At 38.2% G+C, this 13977-nt stretch overlaps 1 protein-coding gene across 2 annotated transcripts in view; it reads left to right on the forward strand.

Annotated features, from left to right (window-relative positions):
- Window positions 1-13977, forward strand: part of LOC144792346 (clustered mitochondria protein homolog) — a 487620-nt gene that overhangs the window by 380060 nt on the left and 93583 nt on the right. For both annotated transcript variants that reach the window (XM_078667308.1, XM_078667307.1), the window contains exons 13-16: window positions 5696-5796; window positions 9531-9683; window positions 11130-11192; window positions 13120-13364. In XM_078667308.1, coding sequence (XP_078523434.1) covers window positions 5696-5796; window positions 9531-9683; window positions 11130-11192; window positions 13120-13364 — 562 coding nt within the window. The remainder of the gene's footprint in view (window positions 1-5695; window positions 5797-9530; window positions 9684-11129; window positions 11193-13119; window positions 13365-13977) is intronic.

Genomic DNA, 13977 nt, shown 5'->3' on the forward strand with positions numbered 1-13977 from the left:
GAGGAGGAGGATCAGCTGGCAAAAAAAGATGTTTAGTGGAAAATTCCTTAATAGAGGACACAGCATGAACAGGAGAACAGGATGGCGGAGGTAATCGCAGGCTGCCAGCACATCCGTTAAGTATTAAGGTAAGTACAAAATTGCAGTGATTATCGTGTGCTCAAATGGATAAACACTATGCCACCATAGTAGTGTAAATTAATATATGAGAAAGGCTCTTCAACATATATACAAATATTTAACAATCCTGAACACTACACAGATATAGTAATTTAGGTCCGCCAATGTTACAGATCCAATTTAAATTTTTCAAACATTCAAATCCAAAGCTTGTTAGTACATAAGTCAATGAGAATGTAGCACTGACAACCAAAATTTGTTGACACGCAGGTGAATGGATGAAGCACACAGCCGACACGTGTTTCGTCGTATTGATGATTTTTTCAAGGTTGTTGACAAAGGTAAATTCAGTACATTAGAGGCTAATAAAACTGCTGCTAAAATACCACCTTTGGTTACACCACACCGAAAATCAAAATAGTCTCAACCAGTGCCCATGGGGTAGTAGTATCCCATGCAAGCACTGCTGGAAAACATGCAAAAACTTTGCACTGTGAAAAAGAGTTACAATTACTAAAGAAAAAAGGAAAGAGAAGCAAACAGAACACCCGGTGATATCATATCAAAAGCATGTGCTCGTGACACATAGATGAGCTAATTTCTTCCATTTGATTATGCAGTCGATAACATGTGCTATCAACACCACCAATTCGTGCTTCTAATTAATAAACTCAACGCTATCACCTAAAAAACAGCAAATCACCTCGTTGTTCTTTTCAAAAGGAGGAAATCAGCATCAGCACCTCCTTCCTTATGTAAAGTGAACAGTCAAGGAGTCCAGTCCTTTAATCCCAAAGAACTGGAAAGACTGGAAATGGTCTCTAATACAGACCTCCGGTAAAAATAGCAGATACCAGAAGAGGAGGGAAACAAGTATATCTTTTAAAAGACTCCTTATAGTCTGTAAGGCATTAAGACACAAGCCCGTAACTTGATGTAATCTTGTGAGTTGGGCCAACTGCTACCATTAACCCCCACCAAGTAACTTAACTGTTGTCCTCAGCTGGTTGATTAACTCTGCAGTAGAAACACGCTTAGCCCCATTGTACAGGAATACTCGCATTTCAACCAAGAAACCTCATCATATAAATTTCACCAAATAATAAAAAGGCAAATTACAAGTCCACTTTCCGAGTGTTCCTACTCCCATTATAACACGTGCAACAACCGTTACGCAATGCGTGTTGAAACTCAGACACAGCATGATGGCTATGGCAGCTGAAAGAAAGCAGAAGACAGAATTGGAGCAGAAGGACAAACAACAAGGCAGAGGAGTACGATAAATAAGCAGAGAACAAAGGCAGACACCACAGAAAGAAAGAGCAACAAAGTGTGCATGGTGAGGGTCCCAAGAGGTGCACAGAGCAGGTTGGAAGAGGAATGGGCAGGGTATGGGAGCAGGCGTACAAACAGTAAAAGAAGAGAGAGAAAAACAGGCTTTGAGTGGATTTATCAAAAGCAAGTGGGAAGAATTGGTGGGAAAAAGGGCAGGCCAGCGGTTCACTGACAAAGCTATATGTACATGTACTTTTGTCTTACATGCTCAAATGGAATAGTACAAGAATATTGTGGACAAAATATCATCCTCCAAAATAAGTGCATGATTTTGATACATGAATTTATTTACAAGTATATTGACAATATATATTTTCTTAGTACATAGATCTAGAGTTAAGAATAGTACATTTAAGCTTATCTATATGCACTTACTCTCATGATATTTTGGCCACCAAATGTTAGCAGGGTGATATTACTTTTCTTGATATTCTGAGATACAACCATGCAGCTAGCTTATTTTATGGGTGCAAATTCTGTTTTGAAATTACCAACATTTTCTTTGTGTTTGTAAATCTATTCACAGAGGATGGGGTGTAGGCATTCCAGAGCTGGGATGCCCCGGTATCGTTGCACAGCCATATGCATCAATAGTTGTGGTTACTCATAAAATTCACTGTGACCCTTATATATTTATTTTATTTATTTGAAGAGTTTTATATAGTGCGAACATGACCCTACAGGGTGTCACAGTGCTGTACATGTGACAAACAGATCATACATAAAAGACAACATTTAGGAGGGACAGAACAGGAAGCAAAAATCACAAATATCTACAGATACATTATATCAAAACAATTTGGAGGATCATGAGCCCTATGAGTCTACAAGTAAAGAATGAGGCTGGATGAGTAGTGAAGGAATCTATTCATCAAAATATTATTTTCTTCCTTCTTGAAGAAGGTACAGGAGGGGTTTGTCCTGATTTCAGGCGGTAACAAGTTCCATATTCTAGGGGCTAGACTAGAGAAGGAGCGGTTGTAAGTCTTCTTCTTTTTCTACTTCTGTGGCTTCAACAGGAGGGAGTTCGAGCTTCTTAAGGAGTGACTACCTCTGGAAAGTTCCATCCAGGAAAAGGAAAGGGCAGTAGTAAATAATTTTCCATTGCTGGAATGAGATTGGAAGAACCTCAAAATTGATGGGATTCAGAGAGAAAGGGATTGCACGCATTAGCAAATTACACATTTATATTTGATCATGTAAACTGGAATTCACAAACGTTTTCCTGTGTCACACTTGAAAATATGCAACCTTTATGTGTTTCCATGCATAACCTATGAAAAATGGGTTCTAACAATAAGTAGTTCTATGCTAATGTGAGGTTGTGAGCAGCTAGGAGTAGATTTAGACACTTTTATAAGAATTGGGTCGACAAGGTCAAAAAAGAAAGGTGGAAAAGGTAGTTGGCCTTAAAGGAGATGTGTGTAGTGGAAAGAAGGGGTTTGCAACAAGATTAAAACATATAGCAGGTTTCAAGCAGCCTGATTCATCAAGGGGCCTTTTTGCGAGCCCCTAATAGCGAATCATAGCGATTCGCTATTGAGGACTCGCAAAACGGTATTCATGTAGGAATTGCTAAATAAATAGCGATTCCTACACATTCCTTATTTGCGAGTAGCAAATTGCTACTCGCAAATAAGGAATAACTCCCCATTCATTCCTATGGGCCAAAAGGCCCATAGGAATGAATGGGGAGTATCCCTTATTTGCGAGTAGCAATTTGCTACTCGCAAATAAGATAGCGATTTTAAGGGTGCATGGGGTGTCCAAAGGACACCCTGTAGCACCCCTTAAATGCACATTTGAACAGGTGTTGCGCACACACATGTCCAAAGGACATGTGTGTGTGTAACATGCAAAAGAAAAAAATGCACTAAAGTGCTTTTTACACTATTTTCGCAATTTACCACCAAGTCAGACTTGGTGGTAAATTGCGACCAAATATTGCAATTTCGCAATTTCTAATTGGTTGATGAATTGCATTTAAGGAATCTCTATTAGAGATTCCTTAAATCCAATTCCTCGCAAATATGCGAATTCTTAAATAGCGATTTTTGCATTTGGGATGATGAATCCCAAATGCAAAAATTGCACTCGCAAAAGGCAAGATTCTGAGAATCTTGCCCTTTGCGAGTGCAATTTAGCTTGATGAATCAGGCCGTTAGTTCCTTGAGTTCATTGTACAGAATTGGTGTGTTGAGGGAGGAGCAGAAATACAAAAGGAAGGAAAGTGGTTTACAGTGGCTAGTGGAAGGATATTGGAATGTGGCTTTCACAGAGGTTGAGGCAGCCAGGGAAGTGGAAGAGCTGCAGTTGGGAGAGTGCCTTAGGTGGAGAAAGAGATGGGAATAAGAAGTATTTAGGGTGGTTTTGCTGCAATATGAGCCGTCAGTTCACAAACAACAAGATAGATTCAGTTTGATTTTGCACAATCGATTGTATTGCAATGGTATGGTGAAGAGGGAATAAGCGGATGGGTAGTGGGATGTATGAGGAGTGTGTAGGTGATGGTGCAGGGATGTAGTTCTTGGGAATGTTGACATGAAAAGAAGTAAACAAAACTGACCATGGGAGCCAAAGAACAAGAGGGATAAAAAGATAAAACTAGGTGATCAAATAAATGCATTGGGAGCAGACAATAGCCCAATTAGAAGCAGGGTTTAAATTTGATTTTGTGTGTAAAAGTGACTTCCGTAGGGATCCATTCTAAATTTTGCCATACAGACTACACCCGCAATTACCATCGACAGCTAAAACCAGGCACAAATTATGGGTGGAATGTTTACTGGAAAACTATGAAACATGCTGAAATTGGTACAGTTACCTTAAAATCTTTTCATTGCAAAAACGTGCAATAACATCAAGAAATTGACTTAGATGAATGGAGTCAGTCTGCAAATTATGATTAATTTGATGTCGAAAAAATACAGAGGAGGTGAAATTTTCTGATATTATAGTTAGTTAGCCTCCCACTATACTCTACCTTTAAGTCGTTTTTGGCGGAGCCCTTGTGGTTTTGTGCTATGTATTGACACCACTCCCGATAAAATGCCCAAACTGTGGTAATGGTATTTACCAGATGCAGTAAACCCTACCTCCTACTTTTAAATACTCAGACCCTGGACCTATGATTGAACCAGATGGCGTCTAGGAGCTAGAACATATTCTAAAGCTATCCTTTATCCTAAAGGCATATTGTTTTAGATCTTTATCCACATGTAAAGAATAAAATACCATCAATCAGGCCTGTGTTGTAGGAGGTTTAATCCTCTCCACACTACCGGGCCAAAATGTTGTACCTTAACCCTCAAGGTGTTAGAGAATGCTTCCATAATACTATCGGATGACCTTTTGATACACAACAGTGTTTTAGATACAAAAATATTACTAGCCCCACTGCTCTTCTAGTATCTCATTACAAGTGTCTGGGTAATGCAAATAGTAATTCACCGGGCTACAGTTACTGGGGTACTGATAACTCCTTTGGTGTGGGGGAGTGGGACACTGAAGCTTCCTTATGAAATGAGGACAAGCTACAGTAATTGGTTATTTGGGGCCTGATTCCTCTGACGATTTCGCATTTCCTCTCAGTTTTGCACCTGTTAACTCCACCTCTTTTTGTACTAGGTGGAGTCTCTGGGTTAAAGACCGTGGAATCTACAGTGAATTTTGTAATCCACACGGGGCCAGTAACATGCGTTTCTTACCCCATTGGAATTATAAGAGCCTCGGGTAGACATTTAAGAAGTAGCTGGAGAGAGTAGGTTGTGCCAACCACTATTTCCTGTTATTAGACAATTACTTTGAATATGAATGGGTACATAGTAACGTCTCCATATATGGTACCTAGAATCTCAAAAGTAGTTCCTCTATCTGAGCACAAGTCATAATTATCCAGAAAAGACACTGTTCTCGAAACATTTCACCCACTCAAGAATTATCTTCCATTGAGTTCAACTGTCCACATCAATGTGTCCATGTCTACTTCTTTTTAAATATATTTACTTTTTCTTTTTTACCGTAAAACCACTAATGTCTAAACCATTTATTTTGTTTTCTCCTTTGTACAAGTATTCGTGCTTATGGCAGTTTTTGGTGAGAAAAACATATCTCTTTTAAACTGAGAGAAGAAAATGCTGTTAAAGTCTCGAAATTCTGAAAGATGCTTCATGTGTACAGCCTCTATTGATTGTATGGTTGGAATATAAGGACTTCATTTTTTCTTTTCATTCCCAAAAAGTTGTGAGATTTCCAGAATCTGAGAAGGAAGCAAACCAGAAGCAAAAACGTCTGATGAAAGAGGCATCCGCCTTCCTTGTGTCTTCCAAAATTCCAAACTTTGTAAGTTTTATAACAAAAAATCCACTCAAATGACAACATAGGCTCCTTGGTGTCTGGTAAACAAGATTGGAAACTTCTTTGTATACCCCTTCCCTGAATAGTCAATCATTCACAATGTACATTCACTGTGATCAGCAAAGTGACTTAAGGTGGATCCTTGGCCACGTTTTTTGATTGCAGACTTCTTTGAACCTTTTGTTTTGTTTGTTTTTATGTGTGCTTTTTCCATCATATAAATTGCTTCAGTGAGTTGTTCACTTCTACGTAGCTGCAGTAGATACTCCACAATATCATTTGCTGGTGGTTCCCAAGTCCCCCCAGTAAAAATGTCCTACAAAGTAAAGAGAAACCCGTAGAACAGCTGGTTTCCAATTTTCAATGACACGCCAAATTTAAATAAATAACAATGTTGTGCTAGTTTTGAAGTATAGTAAAGCAGTAACTGTTTTACTAAAAGGTACTGAGGCCTTTGATTACAACTGTGAGGCTAAATGTGTTTCAGGCTCGAACTTTATTTGCGCCTGATATAGGATCCTAAGTCAGGAGGTATGTGGCCATCCTTAAATAGTACATGTGCTCCAAGTCCTCGCACATATTGCATACATTGCAGTATTTGCCCTTAGGTTTTTGGCAGGTAAATCCTGGTGGAGGTCTTCTTGGGAAATCTATTGAAATTTTGATTTGTGCACTACTCTGGAACTATACCAGGGTGCTTAAATCAGAATTGCACAACATGGAACATGTTCTAGCGTGCACACACCAGAATTTCATGCTATATGCCAACAAAATTATCACCAGCTTCTGGATGATGTAAACATATGGCTACTTGGTGTAAGATGTGCTTATGGGCAGATAGCACATGTGCATGTAGCACTTTGGCAAAGACAGCATGTTTCAGAATCCCTTTTTTGCATGTAAACAAAAGTTAGCACCCAAAATGGACTTATCCCACACATGTAAGCATGGCTTAATGGGCAGTGTACAAAACCCCTGAAGATTTTTCACTTTTTTTAAACATTTGATATTACAGATGACTAATCTTTAAAAGAAAAAACATATTAGGTGAAGTATCACACATTTGTGCAGGGTCAAGTATGTTAAAATCAGACACATGCTCTAGATAATAATTCCCTTAAAAGTAATAAAATGCACCATAGGATTTACTAGCTGTATTCTAGATCCCCACAGGCCTTAACACAATTTATGAATACACATTTTTTAGAAAACTGGCAACATTACGTAAAGCAATCCAGGCAAAAGTTGCTGTCGAAACAAAGGATAATCCCTTCCTTCAGATACAGATTCCCACCAGGTGCCCCAATACAAAAAGTCCTTATTCATGAAGGCAAACATACACGGTTTTCAGTGTGTGCACTGGTGCAATGTCAGTGAATGGTGGTCTCTCTTACAATTGTCTGAAGCTGCGCTGGAGCAGACGATTCCCTCATGTACATAGAGAATGCCAAATGCAAATTAAAGTGCTCCCCTATTTTAATGCACCAGTAGAGGTCCCCTTCTTAATTGATTTATTTACTTACTGTGTTTTACATTTTATTTTTTTATTTTATTTATTTATTTCTTTATTTCGGCCAACGGCCATAAAAGACACACATAAATACATTCATTAACTCATACATTTAGAACATAATACATGTGTAAGATCAATTAAAACAATAATTACAGTAATAAGGTGTAAAGTTAATTCTCACCAATTAAATCAAGGACATAGTTCATTCAGCAGGCAAATACAGTTTTAACAGCAGAATTCACTATTTAAAATCTATCCATCTTCAAAGTACCTGTCCCATTTTCTTTCGGACAATAAAAACTGAATGAAGAAACCTACTGATACTGAATACGATAAACTGTGCAGTATTAGTTTTTAGGATCCTGTATGCTATATAACAAGATCTAGTGCCTAAAAGAGCACACATTGGTTTGAGCCATTTTTTTCGAGCTTTCTGGTATGCTTTGCATATGAATAACATATGCACCTCATTCTCCTTACATATATCTGAGCACATAGGGCATCTCTCACTTATATTATTAGGACAATCCAGTTTTTTATTTGTCCAACGCTCAGTATTAGATTTCAGCATGAGGTTCCCATACCTGAACTTCAGGAAGAGAGTCTTAGCAAGGGGAGGCTCTATTTCGTCCAAAAACGATTCAAAACATGGTTCAGTTTTAAAGGTTAAGAAATGATTGGTTAGGGTGCCGGTTCTACTATCATGAATATATCTGTCATTCATGAAACACCAGTATGCTCTTTTTACTGTATTTTTGGCAAGAGCTGGTAAATTCTCTGGGTTTTCCCAGAAGGAACTCAACCCCAGATTGTTAAACCATTTTTTAACATGCCCGAACCACCGAATGGAATTGAAGGAGTCCAGATTCAATACTTCTTGGAGACCATTTCTGTAATCTACCAGTTCCGGAGTGGACCAAATCCTAATCCAGAACATTAACGGTCTTATAATAGCTAGGTGGTCGGTTCGTTTAAAGTTCAAATCGAGATGAAGAGGTATTAAAGGTGTGCTGGTTGGGACCTTTACAATTGATCTCATAAATTTGTTATCGAGCCCTTGGAAACTCTCCCTGGCCCAAGGACCCCATATCTCAGCCCCATATAAAGCTGCGGATTGAATTTTAAATTTAAAAAGTTCAAGTACGGGAGTTACACTTTTACTTGTACTAGCATTCAATCTACAAATTATAGGTTTTGCATTATGGGCATATGACACCTTACTTTTTTCGATTTGCGCTTTCCATGTCAACTTTGAGTCAAGTACCACCCCCAAATAAGTAAAATTCTCTACAGTACCTAAAGTTTCCCCATTCAGGGTCAGGTTCCCTCTATCCGGTCTAATAGGATTTAAAGCCATACATTTTGTTTTGTCAATATTTATTTCTAGCCCTTTAGTCTCACAGTAACTGCTGAAGGAGTTTAAGAGTACGTTTTACATTTGTTGTAAAGTACTACACAAGAGATTTCACAGTGCTTGACAAGAGGAGGCAGGAATCTTTCAATTATAAGCAGATGTATAGAAGTGCATAGGACAGCTTCAGATACTGGGCTAGGCTGGGCGGTCAAAAAGGTAGATGGCAACAAATTGAGTCACCTGTCAAACCACTGCATGGAAGACACCAACATGTTAGAGCCGTGATGGAGCACACTGGATGCAATGGTCCATGGTGCGGGGTTCCAAGTACCTTAAGGACTTAGGCTTTTTAAAGGCTTTTGCTGATGGTGCTAAATTGAATTTGTGCTTGACACTTTTATGGCTGATAGACTTTGACTTATGCAGACTATGTGGCAAACGGCCAAGACTAAGTTGCCTTTCAGGCTGCCATTCAAGAAGCAACCTTGAATTTAGTTCTGACAAATATCTCTAAATTTAAGACATTAAGCACACAAACCTGCTGTACATTACTGAGATGAAATAAAAAACTGTATAACGTGTCCTCACCCTTCAAGTCTTTCCATTGTCAGTGGCATCCTAGGTACATTTAAAATTATTTAAATTGATCTAACTAAACTAACCTGACTAACTCCAGTATTTAATTACAAAAACGATCTTAAGACAGTGTTTAAGGAAGTTGCCCATGTTTTATTTGGAGGACAAAAACTCTCAAAGCCCTCCATACCGATTTAGGTTCAATGACAGCAAGCTACTTAACACAGTGCACACATTCTTAGAATGCAGTAATCAATATTTATTCATCTTTTGTAGGTAAAAGATTGCTTGGAACATGTGATTGTTCCACTGGATGGAGTAACCATGACTGAGGCTCTACACAGACATGGAATCAATGTGCGATACCTTGGAACAATTGCAGAGGTGATACAACAATCAGAAAACAAGCCACAATTGGATCACATCTATGTAAGTATATTTATATCGAAGACTAAAATACATGTAACTAGAACTGAGAGGAAACAAGTTTTTGTTCTGACCAGCAATATTAGTAGTCCTTTGAGATAATTTTCTCAAATGCTTGACATCCTTCTATTCCAACCATCTTAGAAGCTCCTCAATGACATTGAGGTGCTTGAAGCCTCTTTTTTGGATGAATAAATTTGGAACATCATTGGATTGAAATCAAAGACTTGAATATATAATTTCTGCTATACATAGCAGCTGCCATCCTCTGATAAGGTCTGAGATTTATATTTCCAACATATGCTGTGCAAGTGTCATATTTATGTAGCCAATTTGGTCAGGTCTGGCGCAAAAAGTAGAATTTGCAGCGACTGGGATTTGTAAAATATCAGCCAGTCCCATACAATCAAGGCCCTAAGAAGTTGAACTGGTATAGGCTGCCAAAACTGACCATCAAAAATGTCAAAGAAGGAAAGTATAAGCTGCAGTATCCTGTGTTGTCTTATTTGATTTGAGGGCTCCAACACTATCCCTCTGTCTAGGCAAGCACCACAGAGAAGTGCTAATTATGATTAGGGCAAGTGTATGAAGCTGACACCCCAAAGCAAGTAGACTCCCCAGGAACTTGCATGTCAGTATGAAAAGCATTATGCTTATTAATATGAGATAAAAGGGGAGGGGTGCATGGGCACATTTAAGACTCGAGGAGTGAGTGGTATGGGGGCCATACATCAGATAGTCTCTCTGATCAACACCACCTTTAGTACTAACCTCAAACCACAGTAAACCATAAATGATCTAATTACAGATCACTTGTTTCAGATAGCACATTACATATTATGCCAATAGAAATGTGTTCACTTTATTAATCATTAATTGTATATAATTGCCCTTTTTTCTTTGCAAGTTGGTTTTGATTTTCTTCAGGTATTCAAAGAAAATTCTCTTATGGAAAAGCAATGTGCACTATTTCACAAATATAAATATACACTTCACTGTAGGAAAATACATTGTGCATTTATATAATTTGAGGAAAATAGGCACAATATACAAAAAGCAAGAAATTTCAGTTGGCTTTCAGAAGTATCAACAACCTAAACAATTTTTTGTTTAACTGAAAAGAATACTACTTAGATCCACTTTTTATAAATGAAGTGATAGTGGTTTGTGGTAGTAAAAGCTTACTGGAACCCTTTAACCTCTACAGCTTACCACAACCACATTTCATGATATTATGTCTTATATAATGTGTTAGGGTTCAGGAAAGAACAACTTGTTATGGATCTACAAATGCATGCAAATACACAGTGTTTAAGGAGACGTTAGGTTGCTGAAAAGTGTAACATAGCACAGTGCTCCAGTTCATCAAACCCTTTTAAAAGTTATATGAAATGTCCTGCATATGAACTCATGGCCTACACAGTCTAATGATTTGTGTTTACTTCACAGAGAATTGTAATTGTTGAAATAGTGACTCGTTCAGCAAAGCATATCATCCGAAGGTATCTCCAGGTAAGGCAGTGAAATGCATTTTCTTTCAACATGAACTTGTTTGAATAGGCAATGTAGAAAGAAATAATAGTGTTCATAAAAATAGTGAGAGAGTGGTTAAAATGCCAGGAAAACCAAATTGCACATATCCCAACCTTCCGATTTTAGAAGATTCACTGTTGTAATTGTAATTATAAATTGTAGTTAGTAAGCACTAACTTCTCCTGATGAGGCATTGAAGCACTTTGTGGGGAGTAGCATGCTACCGTGGAACCCAAGGTTAATTGTAAATAGGTAGTAGTTTGTTATTCTAGTAGGTTTAGTTGTGTTAAGTATGTGCTCCTGACATCCCTTGCATTTACTCTTGAGTTTTGAATAGGGATGGATGCATTGAAGTGGATTAATAAAGGAAATAAGTGAGATGTTACTGGGAGCAGTGGACATGTGTGGCTGTTATTGGGATGTTGGAGAGCATGTTTGAGAGTCCACAATAGACAGAAAGGTTTGGGGTGAGTCAGAGAGTAGAGGGAAAGGGAGAGGTGGATTTATGTTATTTATTAGATAAACATATATGTATACCAAGGTGTACTGCTTGCTCCTGTGTCTTACTGTACATGTTTCGGGTTGGTGGAGGAAAACCATGCTCCCATTTAGGTGCCATTACAGTAGCTGATTGATAACTCAGAGATTTCATCCTCAGTTCTGAATATTGAGTAGAAATGTCAGTGACCAAGGCCTACACTTCATTTCAGCAGTAGTACATAAAGTCTTCAAAGCCTTAGGGATATATAAACATTTACACCTTACATATCACCCAGAATCAGAAGGCAAGGTAGAAAGGAACAATGGTACCCTCAGAAATAAGACAGCTAAGATATGCTCAGAAACTCAATAAAATTGACTGATGCCCTGCCATTAGAACTATTGCCCCTCACAGCGATTCCCTCTCAGACAACAGAGTAAAGCCCCTCTGAAATAGCCATGGGCTGGCGCATGCGCTGCTTTCAACCCCACCCATCTCAGCTGCAAAGTTAGATTTACATTTAAATTATGATTCAGTCCAACAATATTGCATAAAGCTCGCACACTTTCGCAACAGTTTCTATTTTCAGATCCAAGCAGCCTTACCTCAGTATCTGGCCAAAGGTTTCACCTCCCACCAACCTGGGGATTGAGTGTATTTTCATGTGCACCAAAGGAAAGAGTTCCAAAGTCTTTAAAGGTGTTGCTTTTAGAATTCAAAGGCCAGATCAGATTGTACCGGGAAATAGAACAGTATGTGTTGTGCTATTTTCACACTTTGTAAAAGGGGTGCACCAGGTTTCTTGGGTTGCTCTGAAAAATCTCTAAAAACTTTAGCCAATAAAATTAGTCTTTATATCATCTCAATATAAACACCCAACAGTGGTGCCCTTCATGGAGGCATACATATATACTAAAGTGAAGAAAATAGTGCAACCTCTACCCAGACTGGCCTTTTCCACTATAGCCATGCCATCAACACCTAAAATAAGTTAACATTTTTAAATAAACAACGCATGTGGAAAAAATATGCACTGATACTCATTATACAAAACATTTTAATAGCTACCTATGGATATCTTGGAAATGTAAATTGTTTTAAATACTTGTTGTGTTTCTGTTCAGAGAATTCCTTTATGAGACTGGGGTACAAAATGATGTAAACACACAATATAACCATTTTTATTATGCCATGTTTACCATTTCAAAGGAATACTTGGGCAAGTGATCACAAAGACATTTCTCATCATTTATATATTCACAGTGTATTCATTTTCAAGTACATTATAAGCATCAGAAATGGTGTCTATGTTAAGAGACATAAAAAGCTTTTGGTAGCCATATCCATTGTTTCCACTTGCATCACTTGTTGCTCATATAGTACAAGATTTGTGTGACAGAATTTATACCAAGATGTTTTTTTTAGGGAAGTGAGATGTCTTCCTTGTCAGCTGCAGTCAGCCATTTTCTGAACTGTTTCCTGAGCTCGTACACAAACCCTGTGGCCCATTTGCCCGCAGATGAACTTCAGTCTCGCAGACGAAAGGGAAAGCGAAAGGTTCGCAATCAGGAAAATGGAGACAATACTGCCTTAACTAATATGATTCCATCCGAGCTGTGGAAGCAAATCCAGAAAGAAGTCAGAGACTGCTTCGATTTCACGCTTCCTTGGTATGTAAATTTCACAGTTATTGGTCCCACACTGCGGTCACTAGCAATCCAACTGGTGTATTCACAAAAATACTTTTTCTATCAGTATGGCTTTTTTTCTTAATGCAGTATTTGCAAAAACATTAATCACAAATGGTTTGATGCCATCCTATAAACTATTAATAAATGCTTGTAACACCTGTCCTGCAAATACCATGCTTTCACACTATTTTCTGGAAAGATCAATACAGGGTATTTTAATTAGAGCTATTTTAGCAGGTTTTCGCATGAAGTAATTTAAAGTTAATTGACATGTATGCCTCTTTGGAAGTAACAATAAGATAATTTGCAAATAACCGAATTATTTGTCCAAAGCCTCAGGACGTTTGGGCCAATCTAAGGGGTCTGGGTTCGAGGCACCTTTTCCTAGTGCTATCCACATGTCATCACATTGCATCAAAATGATGTCATGTTTCTATCTTAAATTTAGTTTGGTCTTTTAAAGCATATTATTTATTGTAATTTAATAATTTTTAGATGCTGAGCTATTCGCTCCCCATCCCCCCTAATCAGCCTGAGCCAATCGGCACCTATTAGATTGGTGCTCCGCTATTAGCAAGTCGTCGAGGAGTAT

This window comes from Lissotriton helveticus, chromosome 11 (assembly GCF_964261635.1).
Source record: "Lissotriton helveticus chromosome 11, aLisHel1.1, whole genome shotgun sequence".
NCBI lineage: Eukaryota > Metazoa > Chordata > Amphibia > Caudata > Salamandridae > Lissotriton > Lissotriton helveticus.